This window comes from Pieris rapae, chromosome Z (assembly GCF_905147795.1).
Source record: "Pieris rapae chromosome Z, ilPieRapa1.1, whole genome shotgun sequence".
Taxonomy (NCBI): Eukaryota; Metazoa; Arthropoda; class Insecta; order Lepidoptera; family Pieridae; genus Pieris; species Pieris rapae.
The window spans coordinates 4827918-4851603 of NC_059534.1; the positions used below are offsets into that span (position 1 = coordinate 4827918).

Here is a 23686-nt window from a genome sequence, read left to right on the forward strand (position 1 = left end):
TACCAGCTAGTGTCTTACTGTCAATAGTAGAATTATGTCTTTACTAAAATTTCAAATGCAACAGAGGAAATAATGTAAGGTACTATAAATAGATCTAATTATGGGGCCGTCACCGACCGCTTATATCTAAATACTACTTATGTTGTCCAAACAACATTTGCTTATTACTAATTTTTCACATTTCCTTATAGCTTCACATAGTACCAGTACTAATAAGACATATTGATATAGAAACAGATTTACATTAACAGTCATAAATAGAGAATGGATATAACCTGGAATAAATAGATATATTCTTCTGTCAACAATATTATAAAATAAAGATATCTCATTTATAACAGTCAAGAGGCTAGAGAAACTCCTTCTAACGAGATTTTTTAATGAGACAGTGGTATGGGGCCGTACATAAATTACGTCATCGATTTTATCCCGATTTTAGACCCCCCCCCCCTTATAATCATCCTATCGTCATTTCCTACTGACCCCCCCCCCTTCTCCCAAAATTGACGTCATTACCAGTTTGACAAAATAAAACATTGCAGATTAGAGAAAAATAGGGTATTATATGATTAAAACACTTGGTTATAGAATCACCTTTTATTATTTTTACTTTGATATAATATACATTCTTATTATTTTTACTTTGATATAATATACCTTCTTATTATTTTTAATTTTCTTTGGATAACTCCCACGAAGTTTTCACCCATTCTTTTAAATTCTCTTTAAACAAAGGAAGCCGACTTTGTTTAAACAGCACCGATTTCTTTTATTATGAGTTATTTCTTTTTGTACGTGAAAAATAAACTTTAAGTAAATAAATAAGAATGACTTCAATTTCGACACACCCCCCCCCATCAATCATTTTACCGTCATCCGCAGACCAAACCCCCCCCCTAATTTAGAATGACGTAATATATGTACGGCCCCTATACCATTTTTTTTGTCAAATAATTTATCAAAAAATCTTAATGTAACGGTTTCCGTGGCCGCAGCCCGCAATGTGGGACACAGTAAAACTTATAAAAATAATGAACTCAACTCCTCTCATCTCCAAGTAAGCCAAGAAAGTTCCCGATTTCATAATATCTCCTTTATCCCGTCCTAAAAATAACTCAAAACCATGCTAAAAATTTTCAGCATAGCGCCGGTTTTAAATTTATGTTATAGCTAAAATTTGAAATCTCCGCCCAAAATAGCTGATGAATGGTAGTATTATATAGTAATGGTAGTTTTTATAGAACAGGGAGTAAATGGGCAGGTGTTAAATGATACTGTCGTCCATGGTATGGTACAGTCTCAATGCCAGAGGGGTCGAGAGTGCGCTGCCTGTCTTAAATCATAATATGTTTAATACGACATCCAAATTATCTTCCCCTCGAAATAATAGGCGATGAACAAATGAAACGTGGTAATTCAGCTGTATCTATTAATAATATAAACATTAGTTCTTTAGATTTGTATTGAGATGAGATGAAAAATTATTAAAAAAAACGTAAATAATTAAATCCATAAAGCATTCCCATGATGTTATTGGGGACATGCAATGCCATAGCATTGACAAGACATGAAAATTAATGAAATCATATCTGGGCGGTAGATTTAAAAATCCACAACCCTCGTCGTCGAACAACCGAAGTCGTATGCCCTGAGCCTTACAACGCTTGGTTTGTACTTGCAGATTTTTATAAATACTTAGAACTTATTAGGATCTTCAGGATAACCTTTACAAGAAATAAGGCAAATCTACAAAAATATATAATAAAAAAAATTAACAATGTAACAAATGTACAAAACAATTAGTTAATAATCAAATCGATGGTCATAACTAATACACTTAAGAAAGACACCAAAGTTAAGGTCATGCTTTGATTAGTCTTAAAATGATATTCATTATAAAACTCAATTATAGATAAAATGGCACAAATAAGATTTAGAATTAATCCAGCAAAAATGAATGCCGACTCAATGAATCTATTCGATGTTATGTTCAAACCGGATTCAAGCAATAAGCCCAAAATAATTATACTGTATCCACCATACACGCCCAAGGTGATAAAGTTTCCGAACGATGATAAATTACCACATTCTGAATTGAAGAAAAATCCGATCACCATCATTACCAGAAGGCTGCTTCTTATTACAATTTGCACAATTTTATACGCCATTGTGCTAGCAAAATATCAAATAACATGTCCAAAAATACAAAATATTCATAATAAATATACTTGAAACATAAAAGTCGTGTTCGTAACGACAATGACGATGTCAGGGTGCATAAGGATGCGTATATTTATAATGTCACACGATGATAAGTACATTTTTGCTCAGTATGATTTATTAATATATCGAGTGTTTCATATTTTAATAGTGCCCTGTTGTTTTTCTATTCTATATATTTTAGTTTATCAGGATATCTTATTAATTAAATTGCTTGTCTTATATGTTATGAAATTGCATTTATCATATTCTAACTTATGGCAACAGATATACATATTGTGTCTATGAAGAAGTTTAACTTTTTTTACTTGACATTCAGAATAATCAAAATCAACTTCATTATTCATATTTTATATATGCAAGTTTTTTTATTGAAAAAAATCACAAAATGATAATATACCTTATCATTTTAATCACCTTCTTTTCGAATCCAGTTTTTTGCGCAAACAATAATGAGTCTAGAACATTAACCGACTATTGTAATCATCCCGATTGCTCTTTAAAAAATCAGCACACAATGTGTTTAGCAAAAGGTAAACAGAGTTCCAGGCTGTTCGCTTCGGGAATGACCAGATGGATGAGATATCAATTGCTTGTACTACATAATAGACAACGGGATAACATTGCCATGGGACTCGAGCCGGGCCAACCACCTGCGGCTAATATGCGGAAGATGTACTGGGATTATGAGCTCGAAGAAATGGCGGAGTTATGGGCACGCCAATGTCAAAAGCGCCATGATGAATGTAGAAATACGATAAGATTTAATGTCTTACAGAATATAGACGTAAGGCCAGTAGTTCCTCGAGTGACTGAAGCTCAGGTACTGGCTGATGCTGTAGGTGGATGGTTTTCAGGCTCAAGACCGCTGCACCCTGACTACGTGTGGTCATTTAAACTTAGCAATTGCAGCGCTCCAGGAGGTTGTAATGCGCATTGGTACTCTACAGCGGCCTGGGCTTCTACTTGGCGATTAGGCTGTTCACAAGCGCTTTGTACAGCTAAAAAGAGATCCTGTGTTCATTTCAGAAAACGACGCACACCTCCTATTTCGACCGATAAAATACTTGCAACACGTACATCTGTTGTAACCGAAAATTTACTTCGAAGGACAAAATTTACTACATCAAAGTCTACAAAGTTGGAAGATTTCAAAGTCACAAGGAATATTGGTTTAAAGGAATCACCGTTACACCGTGGTGTATTCGACTTGGGTGAACAGGAAGAAAAACGTAAGCAGACACAGATTTTGGCATTTACGATTTGCAATTATGGACCGGCTGGTAATATAGAGGGATTTCCCATTTACGAGGTTGGTCCCAGTTGCAGCAATTGCCCCCAAGGAACCCAATGTGGAGATCGAACACATAGAGCATTATGCACAGTCTTAGGTGATCCGGATGCTGTAAAAAAGACTTAGATTTATTCGTACTGTTATTTTTTATTTCATTTTGTTACTGTTATTAAAAAAATCTAATGTTTTAGGCTTAAGTTTTAGGCTCATTTTGTAGTTTAAATATATACATTAGATATGTTTTTTTTATTTAACGAGCAGATTGCACATTCCGCCACGCAATTCCTACTAGCTAGATTTAAAATACTCTGTGATTTTTCTTTGCTAAGAATTTCCAGATATAAAAGCAAAATTTCACTACGAACGAAGTTCTACAAATCTGATAGATACCGACAATTTGGGGATTCAACTCGAATGACAATATGCTGCATACATTTTGAAATTCACCATACGTGTACAATTTCCTTTATCCAAATATATCACATGTTTTAGTAATAATGAATAAAATGGCTTACGTCTTGTAGCTTGTAATAAGTATGTACTTAACAAAATTTCACGTTTAAAATATTATTAAAGTATTGTTACATTACCTAGAAAAAAATAAGGTCAATAGTGATATAAAATTGACGAGGTCTATGGCTCCCTTCCACTCCTTTTATGTCATGGGTTATTGGCGAAACGTTCATTTGGTATGGTTGGTAAAATAGGCTGTTGCTCTAGGTATTTCATAAAACAAAAAGTAAAAGTCGCCTAAGCGTACCCACTTGTATGGGGGAAAATAAACACATTCTTCATTAAAATATCTTCGCCGTTTCTTGGTAGTTTTGAATATATATATTATGTATATTTCAGTTGGGAATTTTGATACCCCATGTGATATGTTCAAACATTAATGTCTTTCACTGGACATTAATTAGCTATAGAACCTGTTTGGTTATTAAAAATTAAAATGACACGAATTGTAAACAAACCATCTTTGAAAGCATTCAATGCTGTGTGAACTTAATATAAACTTTATTGGATGTATTAATTGAAAAATAAGTTTTTTAAAGATTTTATTAAGCCACAATGTTGTCGGCTGCAAAAGTACGCATTCATGGAATGCAAGATGAGAACTGGGTTATTAAAGATAAGATCAACCAATATCGTGGTCTCATAAAATTATATGGTAAGGTTAAAACTTAAATAATATACAAATCAATATATAATATCATAGAACCGAAAAGATTCATTGGAAAAATATTTTTGTGTTGGATAGTCAATAAATATTGATTATTATTTTATTATGTCGGTATTTAAAATTTAAACTAGAGTTATATATAGTTATGTAACCTTACAATAGTTAAGTTACATTTATACCTAGTCCAGCAATAAGTTCTGTTAAAATAAAAATGCGTTTTACTATTGAGATAAGGTTTTCGGTGAAACGGTGAAACGAATATTTCTGTGCTTTTCACCTGCGTATCGCGACAGAAGGCGTTTTATTAAAAAAAAATACGTTTATTTTGGAACGTTATAACGAAAAGATCATCAAGGTATGACTTATTCCACGTCATTAAATTCAAATCTGAGGGCATCCCTAGTCATCGGCAAAGAAAACAGACAGTGTAGGCCGAGAGAAAAACCCGGCGTAAAAAACTCTCGGTACTCTTTTAAAAAAGCAAATCATCAAACAATACTTATTTTAAAATAAAATATAGCAAATTAATTAGAAGTAGCCTGCCCAGTACTAGTCTCAGGCCCTTTTATCAACTATATAATCGCTAACTTTATAGTAAGCCTTTTTACACATTATAAAATAATATACGTGTAATATAATTCAATTAATCAAAAAGTTGAAAATAGAAATGTTTTTATGCCACAATATTTATGGCCAGACTAGTTATGTTTTAATTAATACTAATAAACGAAAACAAAATTTAAGCAATCATCAAATACTTGAAGCTAAAAGAGCTCTTTCCACACTTAGAAATTGTAATATTACATTATTGTTTCCGATGTCTAAAAAGGTCGACTATACTTGTTGAAGGGATTGAAGAGTCACTTAGATTTATAAACCTCAATGAGCCAAGTTACATTTTTATTAGCGTCGCAACCCCATAATTAATGCTATTAGTGTGTGAAAAATGTCTTTTTAAAAAAGCATTTTTCTCTAGATCCGGAGCAAAAGACGTAGGTACCGATATAGTAGACGAGATAAGATATATAGATAGTGTATAACGCAAATTTTATGATTTTCTCCAAAAATACTTTTCTTACAGGATTTTCTTAGTTGGCATTTTAGTCAGTTTAGTCGGAAGCATAGCTTATCGCTTTTCAGAATTTAGAACTTTACATGATTCATACTTCGTCTAAAATTTCTGAAAACTATATGATGAATATAACCATTTATTATTATTATGTAACCGACTAAGTAATTACTTTATCAGTTCAAAAATACATTAAACTGGTAAACAATTTCCCGAACAAAACATTAAATCTGAGACGAAACATAATATATGATAACATTGTTATTATCACCTATATTGTGCGACTTCTCAAATGACAGTACATGCCTAATGGAAAACATACTTAACTTTGAAAGCATTAGCAAACAATAAACTGAAAATAGTTAACAATGAATTCTATGCATTACCCGTTATCTAAAAGTTTGCATTGTATCAGACTCCTAAGATTTACATTGTCCTTGCTGTAGTGGTTCTATAAGGGTTTCTTTAATAATGTCAAGATGTGGGTAGTAAGTTTTGACGTTGATATTTAATAGCTGTTACAGTAGACTTCCTTTTAAATCTTTATTAACGTCGCAAATGTTTTTGATAATATTTTTCCACATAAGTCGGGCTTATTATTGTACGTATTATAATTCTTAATGAGCTAAATAATGTTTCGTCGTCTTTATTACATGATACTCTCATGTCAAGGTCACTTTAAATTTATTTAAGTGTTACATTATGTGTATGATCATAATATAATATATATATATAATATACATATATATATATATATATATATATATGTATATTAGATAAAGAATGCCCGATTAGCTGATTTAATCAAGCAATGAAATTACTATACATTATTAGAACGGTGTTAGAATTTAAATTAATTAGAATTTAAAATTACACATTCGTCTGTACTTAAAGCGTTTGATAAACAATTATTGGTTTATATTTTTACTATTAGAGACAATTAGTACCAAAATTACGTGAGTCCAAACATGGTCTTGTTAGATAATCTTAGTCCATTTAATAAAAAAAATACTCAAAACGTTAATCAAATTATCACAATTTATAGACGAGTTAGTCATGACTAAACTTAATTTATACCTAATGCCTTATTATAACTAAGCCGATACTAAGATCACCACTAGCAAGACTGCCTCATTAATTTGGTTTCATATACCATAATAACCTTTATTGTTGTGTCTTAAGGTTTAGTTTACAATTGAATAAAATTTATAAATAATCAATATCTCGGAAAGTTTTTCTGCTAAGAAATATTGTTAATTGAGCGCAACACAAGTTGGAACTTTCAAAAGAGTAACATTTACTTATTCCTATTTAATCCTATTACTGAATAACTGAATTGTAGGATTCCTATAATGCTTTGCGATGAAAAGATCACGAAACTTATTTACGTTTTTAAGTCTTATTTATTAGCCTTAATCTTTATTAATTTAATAATTATTTTCATCAATAAGTATTGGTTTCTTTAATTCAAAAGTGTTATTATATTATTGGTTTCGTTTATTGATCATCTGTTGAATTAGTGAATAATAAAATAAGTATTATTACAGAACGTGATAGGAAAATCCATGAGGGGGACTTGTCGAAGCAAAAAAAGAGATATTGTCGTGACATTCGACAATTACGAAAGGATATTACGACTAAGCGAGAGGAATTGGGCGTAGCTGTTTATGGGGACCAGCAGTTTCTACGTAATGCATTTCAGGAACACAAACGCTTGCAGCTTACTTATATGAATAGTCAAGCAGATGTAAGTGGTTTTTTTTTAAATAAAATAGTTCGGCCATGTCAGCAGCTCAATGAAAACTGAACCCTATGTTGATATTTGTCCATATTTTCTTATACCAATTTTTTTTAATACCCTTAAAATAATCAAATTATTTTATACTTATTATTTTAATAAAATTAGGCTACAGGACTTCATTATATATATTCCATTGTTTATAGAAATTCCAGATTAAGGTAAATAAAAATAACAACTTTAAATTCATTTAGCGGTTAATCCAGACATCGTATATTGTGCACTAAATGAAATATATAAAACTTAATAAATTTTTCATGAACTAGTCTTGTAATCCGCTTACGAACTACATGCGCTCATTTGTTGTATATTTTATTAGCAATGGGAACCATATTGGAAAACCTAAAATAGACGTGGCTGATTTTAATTGGAACTGACAGATCTATTTTACTGGAATGAAATATATTATTCAAAATACAAAAGTATTTATAGATTAAGGTCGAGAATTTATATTAATGTTTCGAGAGAGAAATTTATGAAATAATTATTATTCCAAAGGCAATAATTTACAATGTTGTGCGTCGAAGAAAATACAATATTAAACTCACTAATTAATAAAATATTAAGCTAAGTAATTAATTAACTAACTAACGACTAATAACTATATTAAATTTGTAAAAAAAATACTAAATGTGTGTCAATCATATATTTGAATATGTTCAATTCTTATGTAGGGTAGATATAAATTTGGGCACCTTGGACCGGTGAACCGGTGGTACCGTACGCAAACTACTTTAAATGAAGATCTATAATTTTCTTTAGATAAATAAAAAAAGCATAATATGAAAAAGCGTTTCGAATTGATTTAGTATCTATTATATAGCCAAACTCAAACTAAAAAGGATATTTTAAATTATTTTTAAATCTACTTATAACAAATTATTTAGTGCACGAAGGTAATAACTGTGTAATGTGAGCATTTTACGTTATTTTTGTCTACTGTATTGCAAATCCCTCATATGGTTGACTGTTTTTGTGTTGGTTGCATTTTATCAACTTATACACATCGAAGCCGCGAACAATAAAAAGCTTATTCGATACATTAAGACCATTGTGGGTTTAATTGAAATCTATTTGAGGCATATTAGCAACGTACGTACAGTACGATCGAAGCTTGTAAACAAGGGAAGCTTAGCAAAATCAGGTGCTCGCTGTGTTCAAGTAATCTGCTTAATTCCAAACGTTCCATTCCCAACAAGTGTTTTATGCGATACCTATGACAGCTCTGTAAGGTACTTAACCGAGCTCATTAATATTGCACAGGACTACCACAATTAAAAAAACTGTTAAGATTTCTATCACCAATGTTTTAGTAAATTTATAAGAATTATTGTGTAGCATAATTCACACATCATTGTCATAAGCAAAAAACTCAACTTTTATGAAATAGCTTATATTATGATTTTATAAATTTAAGAAATTTATTATATTTAAATTTATTTTTGATAAGATTACTTTATATAAGCAAACTTGCCAAGTTGTATTCTGTATGTTTGATTTGTTTAAAGTATAGTATGGCATCGGTAGCATGAGACATTTTGTTTAGGTTAAGAATAACTTTATTTCTCATAAGAATTGCATACATAATTCACTTATATAAAATTACAATACAGAACAGCACCAAAATGAAGGTAGTCATAATAAACTCGATCGGTCATCCATGCAAAATATAGTATATATTTTGGGTATATTCTATATGATTTATATGGTATTAAAATGTATGTTTTATTTAATCGAAGTAATTACTAATTAATATAATATAAAATTTAGCGGTGTATATGTAATTTACATAAGGTGTTTTATTTTTTATTTTAATATACATATATATATATATATATATAAATAATATATATTTTAATTACTTATTAAACGTTTTTAACATTATTACGTATGTATTAATTAAAGTCATTATTGTCGTGAAGGACTTATTTATGTACAATCTATATACAGATTATTTATGTATTGGACAAAAGGTGTTTGAGTAGATTTTGCGACTTATCTTTGAAGTCCAGTCACCGCCTAATGGATTATGTGGCGGACAGTTCGACAGCTTCCACTCACAACCGAATAACAAAACAAACTCAAGATGAAAAATAAATCTTTTAATAATTAATCTCTAAAATATAAAAGTAACTCGAGCTTTTGTTTTAGCTTTTGTGTCATGTCCCATCAACTTCAATATGTCCGAATATCTATTATATTATTTATCATATTTTCATATATTCGAACGCTTTTCAAACTCATATGATTTAAAATCCTTATTGAAGTTGCCGTCTCCAGTTCGCTGTAGTTATCTAATTAAAAAACCTAAAGTTAGTTTATAACGTTATTTTAGATATAAATAATATTATTAAATGTTTATAAACATTCTTTTTAATTGGTACAAAAATAGAATTTCAGGTATCGTATACATCAATAATTAAACAAATAATTTGTTTTGTTTGCGAGTTAGTGGAGGCGTAGCTAATTGCTGGAATTCTAAAGAGGAATAAAAACTATGGAATGATAACAATTGAACTTTTATTTACAGCGAGTATTGGAAAGCATTCATCAGGAGAATTTTAATAAAAGGAAACAGCTTGATAGAATTCGCTATACGAAGAAAAAGAAAATGGAGACGTTTCGCTTAACCCAGGTACTTGAACAATAGCATAGTATAAATAAAATAATAATATTTGGTTATATAAATATGTATTTTTTTGCGAATGTGGTTTGATATTTTAGTATAGATTAAAATGATTTTGCTATACTGAAATAAATTCGGTTATTTATGAGACATAAACCAAAAAGTTTTCGGAAAATTATAATTACTTATTAGATGACGAGACGAGTATATACATGAGTCCAGTAGTGTTTAGAGAAGTTGACTAAGTTTTTAATATTATTACGTCGCCTTAAAAATAATTTTATTTAAAAATCAAATAAATCAAATTCATACTATGTCTTATTTATTTATTGTTATCGATACCTTAGAATGAAGACTAATTAATATTATTACGAGTTTATTTTGATATAACCAGCAAGGAGTCTTATTACATTATAAAAAATACACTAATAAACACACACAAAATAAAAACCGTCACTAATTACTTCAATTACGCGCTTTTCACACGAACTTTCTTCACTGTTCGCACTTGTATCTCTTCCATATTTATCTCTTGGAATATCACTCAAAACTGAGTTAAGAAGTTGCGTTTCAGCCCGCGTATCCCTGGGAATAATCTTGAACGATGTTTGAACGAACTTTCTAGGCAGAGGTCTAAGCCGATTATGTAGTCATCAGTAGATGACTTAGTAATGTCGGCCAGAACCACCTTGTGTCTCCAGAAACTTCCACCGATTTAAGTTTGCGATTCCTTCTTCCCGACCGATGCGCTCACCCGTCACCATAACGAGCTTTTCCTCTAAGAGGGCTTTTGTAAAATGTTCAGAAGTTGGTATTTGATCAGTGATTACTGTTCGTGAATCTCCAGTATCGAGTGTTATTAGGTCGCACTTATAAGCTCAGAAGTCTTACCTAGGGCACGAAAACTTCATGCCCTATTTCACCACAGATGTAACAGGTAGGCCCACAATTATATTTTTCTGTGAGACCCTAATACGGTTAGACCCTTCACGTCCTTGGGTTGACCAAGGTTCATAATCATCCTGACTTCACGATGTCTTATTCCATTAATTAAGATTTGCACTCATATCTTGTCTGCTGCATCATGCAGGTAAGGATGCGTACGCTTTTCTTAGTAGCTTTTGTATTTCCGGACCCCAATCTTGCAAGCTCTCATTTGGTCATTGCGCTATCTAGAGCTAATAGTAGAACCGTGTAGACTGGCGCAGAAAAATCAGTCCCAACATGTCTCCAGGGTATCCAGCAGTCGCGTCAGTGCCAACACCTGTCATGGCATTTAACATGGTGAGGGCTTCGCCTCGAAGTTATTGCGTAACGGTAGCTGTAGCCTGATCATTCTTCCAACCGTTCACAGCTTTAAACAATAACTTGTAGGGACCCAAACAAGAAATACGACCAAAGGCGGGTGCTTTCCGCGTTTAGTTGATTCCACAAATCCTGGTGTGTTAAGGCACTAAATTTCCTTTTCTAACTCAAGCAAGCGTTTCTCCAGTTATTTTAAAGTCGCCTAATCATTCCCCTTTCCGGTTTTACTTCACGCAGCAATGTGTCTGTTCCTTTGTCTGTCCCTGTGATTGACATTTCTCTATCCTTAATTATGACACCTATATGTTACATCAGCTAGGGGATAAGATAGAAAACGCCGTAAATCAATTACACTAATAAGATACCAATTACGCAGAGAAATACAGTAATAAACACACACAGAAATATTTCAGTCAACCTGTCTTCGTAGACTTAATCCTAGAAATCCTCTGCTAATTTACTGAGTTTGCAGTCAGGCGATGAAATTATTTCGTTGATGCTTCAGTAACTCAAGTATGAAATTATTATATGCGTAGTACGAAGATGTCTGGATGCATAAATCTGTAATTATTATGTTGTAGATGCTAGAAATTGAATATTTTGCAAATACACGATAAATAAGCTGTTAAGAATTGTTACCTCCGTAAAACAATACTTAATTGATCCAAAATTGAGAGAAAGGAACTGAACATTACCATGCATAAAGACCGTTTAGTATTTAAACCTACGACCTCTAGGATGAGAGTCGCACGCTGTAACCACTGGTCTACCACTGCTTTTCGAGGTTTTAAATAATCAGTATATTACTCTGAAACGAATGTTCCTAATTTGCATATGTTTTAGTTGGAATCAGCGGAGTTACGTGATCGCCTATTGTTCGAAGTTGGTGGGAAATTGCCCTCGGAGAAAAAGGAGCAGGCTGTTGCGAATTATGTTCAACGGGCTAATATAAAAAAGAATGCAGCATTGGCCATAAAAGTCATGTACAAGAAAATTTTGGATATACTCAAAAAGGTAACTTTGTCCTATCTCCTAGACAGTTATTATTAAACCTATTAAAAACTTTTCCGAAATAAATATTAGTTTGCCCCGTATATAACTTTAGAAGTATTTGATTTGTTAATAGTTACCTTATTCGAGTTTCAGACATGTTAAGCCAGTTTCAAAATAATTGTACTTAAAACTTATTTTCATCTTTCTTACTACATTTTATTAATAAAATATTCTTCTGTATTTTGTTTTTCTGTAATTCTATACTACACATGTATTTTTTTCTATTGTACACATTTTTGGTGTTATCAAAAGTTTGTTAGAATAATGTATATTTCTTATAAGATAAATTTGGAAAACAGACACAGGTACTTTTTTTTCGAAAATGTTTTAAAAAAATACGCAAGTACTTATAAAGAATAAGCACTTTTGATTTTATTTATTCCGGTGCTGACAAATAGTGGCCTAGCCCTGCCGCGTAAAAATATCCCACAGGGCTCAGACACAATATTGACCGTATAGGTCGGCCGGTCAGATGCTCTTGTTTGTGACCCGTGAAAGCTTCTGTAGGATTGAGACATAAACATGTTTTGACATACGTCACCCGCTAACACCAAACTATTTTTTATGAAAATAGCCAATGACAAATCGTGAGCCGTGTTTATCACGTCCAATGACATTTATATATATGTAGATATAAAAGGACATTTATACAGTAGCCTTGGTATCTAGCTGTTCAGTCGTTGATTAAGTGTAACGGTATTTAGTAAAGGTTTAAATTAGTTAATTCAATCGGAAGTTAAAAAATCACTTCCATTTCCTTTCTTTTTTTTTACTGATAAGACTCTGCTAATCGTAGCTGCGATGCATTGTCCTTAATATTATAATTATTAATTTATCACTAGAGTTTATTTAATTGATGTATTTAAATTGATTCCATGTACCGCGTTCTGGGAGCTTTCGATTTATGATGAAATGATTGTTTCGCGTTGGCACAGAAATCAGTCTTCATTAAATAATCAGTGAAACGACCCCAAAAATTTATACAGGACTGTTATGTAAAATTCAACAGACATGTTTCTAGACGCTAAATAAGTATAAAAGATTTAATACGTTTTAAAGTAAGTTTTCTCGCGTTTTACGTATCTCGGCTCGGTGTTGAATTTAGCAACTCACTGCAGGAACTTTAGAACGAGTAAATTGTGAAGCTTCTATATTCCGCTTATTACATTTAATTTAAATATCTTTGATAGCGTAGGTTTCATCAGTATAATTAAGAAAGCTTATTTTCAAAGAGACTCTTAAACCTACACAATACACCTACAGATGTGGAAATGTTTTGCTTTTTATTAGAAGATTACTGTATTTTAATTTTCTAGCTGCCCCCGCGAACTCACCTTAATATGATTTTTTTACTTAGCCTACCTAATTAGTGGCCACATACCAACATATGGAACATTTTGCTATGCTACAGTTATATAAGAAACTGTTTAAAGATGAAATTATTCAAATTTTTATCTCCATAAAATCCTTTCTCAGAGTTCAAGGAATAAATAAAAATAAAATTACTGGAATTTGCTCCGCCGTCTTCGAGATTTGCGCTAGGCAACATATTTTGCGATTCATTTTTATTTATGTGGATAAATAAACGTTTACTCGATTAAAGATTTATAGTATGTTGCACAGATGTAAGACCGTTCGCTTAGTAGAACTAATTCTACATACATATTTTCATTTTGTGCTACTTTTTTTGTAGGTAGTTGTTTGTCTGCTATGGATTCCTAATCTACTTAACCGATTTCAATCAAATTTGCATAAGGTGTGCATTTTGATTTAACTTAAAAGATAGGATAGCTTACATATACATATACTCCTACTGTACGTGTCTATGTAACTGAATTCCTCTTAAACGGCTTGACCGAATGACTTTTTGTATGCGTTTGGGTGGAGCCCTAGATGGTTTAGGTTCACAAATCAGCCCGGCAGATGGCGCTGTTACAACATGTGACCACAGCTAAGACTAACCTTCTGAAAAGGATACGTTTAATTTGCTGTGTTATGTTAATCAACGAATTACATAGGTTTACGAACTGTCCGAATAGTGAACTGATGAATGTTCTACTATTTGTGTCTATTATAATTAGTTAAATGCATAACTTTTAAAATATTATTTAGCTGGTTTTTCCTACATTCTTGTTGAGTTAGGGTCACCTGTTAGGAAATTAAGTGCCTAATTATAATAAAACCCACGTAATTGTTTTATTTAACACCATTTGTACAATTCAATTAATTTGTTGTGATTATAAGCGAAAGTAATGTCTGGTAATGTAGCGATTGAATGCATACTTTTTTAGGACTCATCATATTTCACTGTAGTCTTGGAGGCTTTGAAACTCGACTGTAGGGCCCAAGGCAAGTGCCTGATGGGTGCAACAGAAATGGGACAGCTGGCAATGGAATATCTTGACGATAGGAAGTTTGAATTTAGCAAACTAGAGAAGGAGATTAAAGTTAATATGAAAGAAAGACAAAGGACATTGAAACTCGTACGACGGGAAGTAGCTTATTTGACTGATTCATTTCCAAATTTAATCAGAAAAGAGGTATGTCTAAATCATATTTATTTAGAGAAAATGTTTAACACATTGCTGAAGGTGCGATCGAATAACTAATTAAAATTAGTCTGCATATGCTAACCATCAGTGTCGCAGTAACTTTTCACGTCTATGCTTCAAATTATCGTTTTCAATTATTTTCATAGGCAAATAGGTGATCAGCCTTCACACACTTTAGACTTTATGGGTCTTAGTTTTCCTATGTTCATCGAACTAGCGAGTTTAATGTGTGCACTATCAAAGTCAAACCACTTTTTTAAATAGCCAAAATAAATAATAATAAAGCCCATTTATTTCCAACAACCTTAAATATTTTTTTTGTCTTATAACTATTCATCTAAAACTATGTTATTGGAACCCCATGTAGGGTAAAGGCCTCCTCTAGTTCACTCCATGCTTTTCTGCTCCAGTCTTTACGAGCTACTTGAATTATCTCGTCTTATAGTATTAAAACCTGATCAATAGAAGTAAAATAGTGTCTGCGTGACTATTGGTCGAAATTATCTATACAACAAATTCGTTTTGAGATTAATTGTAAGCACTGTAAACAATTTTTACGTAATAGTAAATAATACTTTTTACCAAGTTTTTATAACAGCACTCAAACGCAATGTCATTGTTTATATTTATATGTATTTACAATATTTCTCATATATCGGAAATCAAACTTATCAATTTTTCAAAGCAAATATCCTTTCTCGGTTATTTCAGCTGCGATATTAAATTGTTGAGCGCATTAAGTTCATTGTCTTTTCTTTATTATATGCACGTTCGTAGTCGTTTCTATCTTTATAGCACTTGTTGTTTGAAATTTTATTTGAAAAATAACTTCGTTTACATTTTTATATTAGGAGGCAACAAATCTAGATGATTTATATGAAGACGAAGATACGGGCAGCAAGCACTCAGTACATTGGGAGCTTGAGGAAGTGATGGGAATTTGTAAGAAACTCCAAAAGGCTACCCTCGTGCCGTCCTTTGACAAAATTCTTTTACGGTAAACTGTAATTTTGGGCTAACATAACTTTTGAAGTTTTATTAAAACTCCAAAATAGCTTGTATTTATATATGCCACCCTACGCCTGTCATGTAATCAACCGAATATAGATAATAATGTTAAAAATAAAAATTTACTTTTTTTGACTCAAAACAAATATTACATTCTACATATTACAATATTCAGTGTGATTAACCATATACATAATATACACGAGCACTAGTTTAAACTAGGCCTAGCCTGTACCTTAAATGCTAGTTTCTTCCAGTGTCATTAAAAAATTGGTTAAACTGCTTGCCATTGGACGTTTATAAAAAAAACCAAATGGAGGTGGAATTTCGATATGATAACGGATTGATTTAAAATACTTTAAGAAAATTTTGCCTCAGCGTACCAGTGTTCTGAGGTCGCGTGCCCTGCAAGGAGTTGCAAGATCTTCTCGCCGACGATTCTTGACGCTTCGCACTTGCTTGGTATTAGTTGGTGATGCAGCGGTGTATATGGCATAATCTCATACTATTTTATACAAAGAATATTTTTTTTATAAAACAGTCTAATACTATAAAAAAACGGTGTAGTTTAAACACATTTTTGTCGGGACTATCATCACCTATTTATACTTGTTTTAGATTAAAGGAGCAAACATATCAGACCGAGAGGCTTATGATGCAATTAACGTTGAATAGTGCAAAGAGAGACGCGCTCATGGAAGATCGAAAACACGCAATGTTGATGTTGGACACTTTGAAAAACGTGGGTCAAGAGAAAACGGCACAGTAAGTTTTGTTATTCACATAACTGGGATTAAGGTAAAGTACTTTGTATTGTTTGATCGTAATTTATTACGGCTTAGAATTGACAGTATATTTTGTGTGTTGTTGGTACAAATTTAGAATTTATTTATTTAAGCAGACTATCATAAGTCCATTTGGTTTTATGGTTGTAATTTTTATTGTTTATAAAAACAAGGATAACAGACTTATCATTAACAAGCTCTCTTCCATACTATAAATAACTGGTTTATTAATTTTGAAGTTAGTTTTAGTGCCTTTGACCCGAAGAACAAGACTTTAGTATTCTTTGTTTGGCGATATTCCAGGATGCTATAACTTTTTACTTGTGGCCTCGGAGTACATCTTTCATTGATCATTTTCTTCAATAGACAAGTAGGCGTTCAGCCTTCTGTGCATTGCCGACCAAGAATATGTCAGTTTATTATTATAATTATTATCTTAATTACATTCGATGAAGGAATATCCCGTCGTTCTCCCGAACACTGTAATTATCATGAAATAGGTACGGTGTAAACGTATTTCAATTCAATGCAGCAGTCGTCGAAATAGAGAAAATTCGGCCTTTGGTCACATTTTGTACGGGAACCCTTGTTTCGCGGAACGCTGTTTGAAATCCTATAGTTCAAGTTTTCCAAACCTGACCCATTGTTATTTTTTATTGATTTTACGTATTGTTCCTGTCTAGGGAAGACATTTTTGTTTAAAAATAGATTTTTAACCTACAGACTAATATTACAGATTACACTTGATAATTTGAACATAATGCCGTACATTAGTGTAATTACTTAATAATTGATGTTGTATTATGCCTGAAGTGAGCATCTCAATGGGACTTAATCAGTTTCCACTTCGCATAAACTAATTAAGTGCATTCTAGCTTATTAACGTTAAATTTATATTGATATATAGGTTAATGCTGATGGGCGCTTAAAAATGAGATCGACTATAATACTAATAGTGCCAGATCATTCGGAGATTGCCATGTCCTTTCAAATTTAAATTTTAACACTAATAAAAATATGGGAGGCCTGTTCCCGTGGGCACACAGAATCAGTATTCGTAGACGTGTATTCTGATAAAAGGCTATAAAAAAAATAGGTTAATGCAATATTACTTTCAAGTTTTAACGTATAACACACCGTCGAAAATGAAGTGTAGAAATAATATTGATATAACACGCTTATTGATTTAAATATTAATGAGTTTAATTATGTTCAGAATGACAATAACCTAAATTTTGTGTGACATGTGCACGTTCGATCCGAGTCCTACTATTCGATTAAATGGCATTTAGTCCTGCTCCGTCTGTCTGAATCCATTCAATTTTCGACTTTATAACCAAAGAGCCTACCTGGTCTAATAAGCCGCCAACGGGACGTGACAGTAACATGCTCCGGTGTTCATCAGGCTGCGTTCACTTTATTCGGTTGACCCGCACGTTTGTATTATAACAATAATTCTTTTAAATGTGAATAATGTATGCAAATATCTAGAAATATTATAATATTTATTAGGGTCTTTCTACAACGAAAGTATTTTGAACCTCTTCCTGAAATGTTTACTTCCAATACAATCCATCTAGAATCAATGTTTGTAAGGTTTCAAATAAGTTAATAGATTCAATCGGAAGTCAATACTGTCAACTTTTACTGTGCTCCTTGATCAGTTAAATATTATATTTAATGTATTTAATATAAATTGCAGCCAAATATATTGTAATAATATATTTGGCTGCTAGCTATTGAAACGAGTGTTATTATACACATATCACAAAATAGAAATCGATTGATCTATGTGTTTTTTTATTATTTTAATTTTCATTGTATATTTTGAAATAGCTTTGGTCATTAAACAGCTTCCACGTTATCAATATCATTGTCGGATTAGTTTGTTCGGAAAATTAGTGTGACGTGCGATCGCAATGTAATTATAGGCAAGCGTCCACAAACTCGGAAGAGTCAATATGTTTCACGGACATTTTGTATAGAGCTTTTACGACTTCAGAAAGCGCTTTGAACATTTAATAGGACTATTTTCATCGTAATCAAAATTTCATTACGAGACATATTTAGTCAAATTAACCGAATTATTTTTCTCAGTAGGACGGAAATCCTATAAATTCCTGAAAGGAATTCAATCTCCTGTGATTTCCAACGCAAAACGGTGATTATTTTTGCTAGGCATCGGCTGTATGGCTTGCGGTCTGTGTGGGATACAATTAATTATAGGCAATTTACATGAAGAGGCTTTAACAAATAATTTACTTAAGTGGATCATAAGATTGATATTAAGACCGTCGCTTATTTTATTTTATATATAAGTGATAGTAAGAAATATGTAATCACAGAATTGATTTATTCTGGAGTAATTCCAATGGTCTCAACCCTGAACAATATCTTATAATTTTTTCACAACTTCTTTAATAAAATGTTGATATCAAATAAATGTTTGCCAAACGGGATTTGCCAGTGGGAAAACCCACTCTGTAAAGACAACAACTTGTTATTAAAGGTAAAAGTTTAATGGCTTATAAATATTTTAGTTTTGCTTTTATTTCTTCTCTTATTTGAAAATACTAAACAATTAAGATTATTTCCTAAATCTTCTCTTAATATCTCTAACGAAATAAATGTGGCTTGGATAATGTAAGCCGTTGAAGTTCTAGTTAATTTCGTTTGAATTTCTATTCCCCATACCACGTGCTTCAGAACCAATATACTGTGAAAAATATTCGTTTATGTGAATTATTGTGAAATACATCTGCAGTCTCTTTGCTGAAAGAAAATTCTAAGAATAGTTGGATCGTAAGGAGAATTTAATTAAAATGAGATCTTTTGTAAACGAATACTATATTCGTAGTTCGTTTAAGATTAAGACTACAGCCGGTTTATGGAGATGAAATATTTCGTTTGTGTTGCGACTATTTGTTTTCTAAAACAAAATCCTGTGAAACGGTACTTTGTAGGACCATAGTTGAACAAAAAAGCCGAGTTTTAAAAAATCCTTTGATTTAACAGGTATGTGACTGAAAAGAACCAACTGAAGGCTGCCTTAGAAGCTGAAGATCGTGAGGAAACGAATTTGACCAATGCGTTGAACGACAGGGGACAACTTATTATCGAGATGAAGACATCTTTACAACAAATTAATCAATTGCTGTCAAGTGTTGGTGGGCGTTTTTTATCTCACTGTAAACTTTTACATTTACTGTTCCCTCATAGGTTTATATTTCGAATGCTTTAATTTTTCCAACAATAATTTCTTCTTCTACATGATAGAATTCATCAATTGCATAATTAATCCAGAGGGTTCTTGTTTTTTGAATACATTACGTATGATTATGGAAAACTTTTTCAGGAGCACCGAATGTTCCTAGAAGGCCAGTTCCGGCTGCGATACAGTATGCCCTTGAAGATATGATACAACCAGTGCCCGAGGTTGAAGCCGATTGTAAGTCCGAATGTGTGCAAGCGTATGTAACAAATATCTGAAGTAGCCGCAGGTTTTTTTGTTTTTTATAGAACAGGGGGCAAACGGGCAGGAAAACGGTTATTTTAGTTTTTCTTAAGCATTGAAATTGAATTGATAGCAATTGTTCCTTACATATTTTTCCTTGGGTTTTCGGGTTTTAATTTTAATATGTGAAGTATAAATAATTAACCGCTCTGTGGCTTACTTGTAAGGTCATGTGGCGTAAAATTTTGAGGTTCAGGGTTTGAATGCCGGCGCAGCACTATTTAGGTTAGTAGTAGTGGCCATATACAGCCGATAACCGACCATCCATGAAAAGGCAGCCTCACAGCTATCTCTGCCCCGTGTGTAAGTTGTGTTTAGTAAAAATAAATCAAGATTCAAACATGTACTCCATTGATATAGTTGACAAGCTGATTCTAACGGCAAAACAGAAACTCAACGTTCTAATCCAGGCTGTGTCCAAGATGGATGTAACAGCTGATGTGAGGGCTAATGCTAATGCGTTCTATCACGGCATCTTGGCCAGGACTATGCGAGATAATTACAAGGAGGAAGTCGTCGCCGAAGGAGGTAATAATCCTTTTATTGACACATATTTGGCACAGTAATATATCATACATCGTACTTATAAAGAAACTTTTAAGATAGTGTGAGGTTTAATTAAAGAGTAATGTTTAAAAAAAATCTTTAATTTAGCTTATAAAATATTTGTATAAACACAGGTAAAGGTTTGTCGACCTTTTGACAGCTGCTAGCTAAATAATTTTATTAGAGTAGAATATAACTCAGAGTAGAATTTTAGTTTTCATATCTTCGTGATTGCCATAAAAAAATATATTTTTTTATAAAGTACTCTGTGAAGGGCACGAGCAAATACAAAATACTCTCACTTTAATAATAAAGTGACAGTATTTTGTATTTCGCAATCAGTGTGTTCTGGGCGTTATTTGCGTCTTTTTAGTGTAATTAAATTCCTTGTTGATTTGTTAAAATTAAACGTAGATCATCTACGGCGTTTTCTATTCAATCCCCTGGGTCGTAACAATATACTACCTTTATAAACTTAGTAAAACATCGAAGATATGTTACCCTATAGAGACAGTTCACTTTTTCGGAACAAATACTGGTTAGGCTTTTCCTTTCAATTTTTTTCCATAAAAACTTTCCTCAGAGTGCAAGGAATTAAAAAAGTTTTCAAATTGGTGCCATAGCCTTCGAGTATGGCGTTCGCAACATGTTTTGCATTCATTTTTTATTTATATAATAGATATTGCAAACCCTAGGCAGAAAAAAACAAAGATCTCTTATACGGTACAAATATTACGTAGTACTAAGTTTTGTTATAAAAGGTTTAAATTACAGGTAACAGGTTAGTGTATGTTTATGCAACAGGGAACGGAAGCTTAAATCCTATTTCGTTTAAGCTTAAGTGAGAACTTGCTTTGACAGTGAATACAGTAAGACCACTCTGTAAATCCTTTAACCGCTACGGCTGCAATTGCTATTACTGACTTCTGTATTTAACACTATTGGTCTTAATAATGCTGTTTACACAGTACCTATTATACAAGACTCGTATCGTTAATGATATAACAAAAAAGGGATCTATGGTGTACTTCTTCTAATAAATTTGGTGTTTTGTTTTTCAATAAGCGGTGTTTGCCATTTTGTATAATGATTTGCTATTTTAAATGAGTACCGAGAGATTTATACGCCGGTTTTTTCTCTCGGCCTACTCTCTGTCTTCTTTGCCGATTAGTAGGGATGTCTGCGTTACAAATTTAATGACGTGTTATAAGTGATACCTGCATCTTATATTCCATAATAAACATATTTTATATTAATATAAAAATTTTCTTATTAAAAAATAGGTTTAAACTTTCTAGTAACCCTATATTTTATTTAAAAATATAACCAACCAACATTTTTTTCCAGGGTTAATTGAGTTTGAGATGGAAGATCCGAATGTCCCAAGCCATGCTATCGTTAAATTGAGAAGTAAACAATTAGTTGAGGCTCAAGTCAGTGAATTCGATGTACCAGATGTTCCCGCTAAGAAATGATTTAAATTGTAATACCATCAAACCAATTTAAAACGATATACACGTTCTGGCGGAAACATGTTATATAGAAATATATTTTTTTGGGGTTTATGGAATATACAATTTAAATGTTTAAGTTGTTTTATTTTAAAGCGAGATCGGGATCTTATTTAAATTACACGTATTTCTTTCCCATTTCTGAACCCAGGCTATATGTGTAGAGTAAATAAATTTTAATTTTTTAATTGTTTAAAAAATATGTATAAATAAATTTACATAAATTTGAATAATGAAATATCAAAATTTGGTATTTGATCTATTATTACGTTCACATTATGTATTACGTTCACAAGTATTCTTATATTTGTGAACGTAATTAATGTTGGTCTTGAGTTTATACAGTTTTATTATAATAAACTCTTACGCCCGAACCCAATAATTAATCCACAATCTCAGAGCGTGACTGTCGATCGATCTGCTATATGCATAACAATAACCAAACCTTAGGGTTTACAGACAATCCGTTTTTGGCGACGTATAGAATGCAATCTCTTCGCTCTTTACACTCATATTTGTTAATCAATATTAATAGAAATAAAGTAAATAAAACCGTACAAATAATATTAATTTATACATGTCTATGTTTAAAACATATCAAATAGCTTTTTAATTATTTTAAAAACTGGTATAAGTCAAAATGTTATTCAATAGGATATTGAACAGTCATTTTAATACAAAGGTCTATCCGCGTACACCGATCTGACCTACCATGGATAGCTTGTACCGAGAGATGGCTATTACAATCCGTCGATTGGTTGGCACACTTGTATCAATATTTGGGTTTAAGAAGTCTATCTCAGATGGACAAAAATGGATCGATAGATTTTTGGGTTTGGGCGAAAGAGAAAGAAGTTGCCTACTGTAAGGAATAGCTGCCTTTTGTAAATGCTTTGGAGGATTTTTGTCTTGCACGATGATGATGTTACAGTGATTTCTTCATAAAAACATTTATACATTATAAGTCTTTACTATTTACTGCCATCTTTTATTAAGTATTAATCTACACAAAATTTATAATTCATGCTTTAAAGTTTAAAGAAAAAGGAAATCAATCCAACCTTTTAAGGTTTGGGTCTTACATTTCTGTATACGTTTCATGATTATTTGTAAATGTAATAGGCGATCAGCATCCTTTGCCTGTCGCACGCCGTCGGCTTTTTGGGTTTAAGGCATGCCGGTTTCCTCACGATGTTTTCCTTCACCGTTCGAGTGAATGTTAAAT

At 32.1% G+C, this 23686-nt stretch overlaps 2 protein-coding genes across 2 annotated transcripts; both read left to right on the forward strand.

Annotated features, from left to right (window-relative positions):
* The first annotated feature begins 2560 nt into the window (after window positions 1-2560).
* On the forward strand, window positions 2561-3640 carry LOC110999288 (venom allergen 5-like). The gene has a single exon (XM_022268283.2). It carries the CDS (start codon window positions 2609-2611, stop codon window positions 3638-3640), a length of 1032 nt encoding a protein of 343 aa, XP_022123975.2. The 5' UTR covers window positions 2561-2608.
* Window positions 3641-4514: 874 nt separating this feature from the next.
* LOC110999291 lies at window positions 4515-22497 on the forward strand. The gene is made up of 11 exons (XM_022268287.2): window positions 4515-4682; window positions 7311-7510; window positions 10092-10196; window positions 12336-12506; window positions 14837-15085; window positions 15949-16094; window positions 16724-16870; window positions 19906-20057; window positions 20246-20338; window positions 20765-20932; window positions 22298-22497. The coding sequence occupies exons 1-11, from the start codon at window positions 4583-4585 to the stop codon at window positions 22423-22425; spliced, it is 1659 nt and encodes a 552-aa protein (XP_022123979.1). The 5' UTR covers window positions 4515-4582; the 3' UTR covers window positions 22426-22497.
* Window positions 22498-23686: the final 1189 nt, after the last annotated feature.